The sequence below is a fragment of the Penaeus monodon genome, chromosome 30, assembly GCF_015228065.2.
Source record: "Penaeus monodon isolate SGIC_2016 chromosome 30, NSTDA_Pmon_1, whole genome shotgun sequence".
Lineage (NCBI taxonomy): Eukaryota > Metazoa > Arthropoda > Malacostraca > Decapoda > Penaeidae > Penaeus > Penaeus monodon.
The window spans coordinates 19,978,521-19,978,844 of NC_051415.1; the positions used below are offsets into that span (position 1 = coordinate 19,978,521).

Genomic DNA, 324 nt, shown 5'->3' on the forward strand with positions numbered 1-324 from the left:
ACAACACCCACCTCCTTGTGCACGGGATCGACTTAGAAGGCACCTTCTCAGGTTTCTTCTCCACCCGCCCACCCCCCACACACCCTTCACAGCCTCCACGACGCCCACAATCCCACAACCCCCCCCCCCCTCACAACACCCACCTCCTTGTGCACGGGATCGACTTCAGCAGGCAGCTTCTCGGGGTCCTTCTCCCTCAGCGTCGCCAGCGGGTAGGTGCGCCTTCCTGTCGTCCCAGAGCCTGATGACGTCACGAGCACGGTGGCCCCGGGAGACACTTCTTGGAGACGCTCGCAGATGTCGGCGTAAGTCATGTTTTCCTGA

At 62.0% G+C, this 324-nt stretch overlaps 1 protein-coding gene across 1 annotated transcript in view; it reads right to left on the reverse strand.

Annotated features, from left to right (window-relative positions):
* LOC119592376 (villin-1-like) overlaps window positions 1-324 on the reverse strand; it is a 108,943-nt gene that overhangs the window by 1,284 nt on the left and 107,335 nt on the right. Inside the window, exon 20 of the mRNA XM_037941198.1 lies at window positions 144-320. Coding sequence (XP_037797126.1) covers window positions 144-320 — 177 coding nt within the window. The remainder of the gene's footprint in view (window positions 1-143; window positions 321-324) is intronic.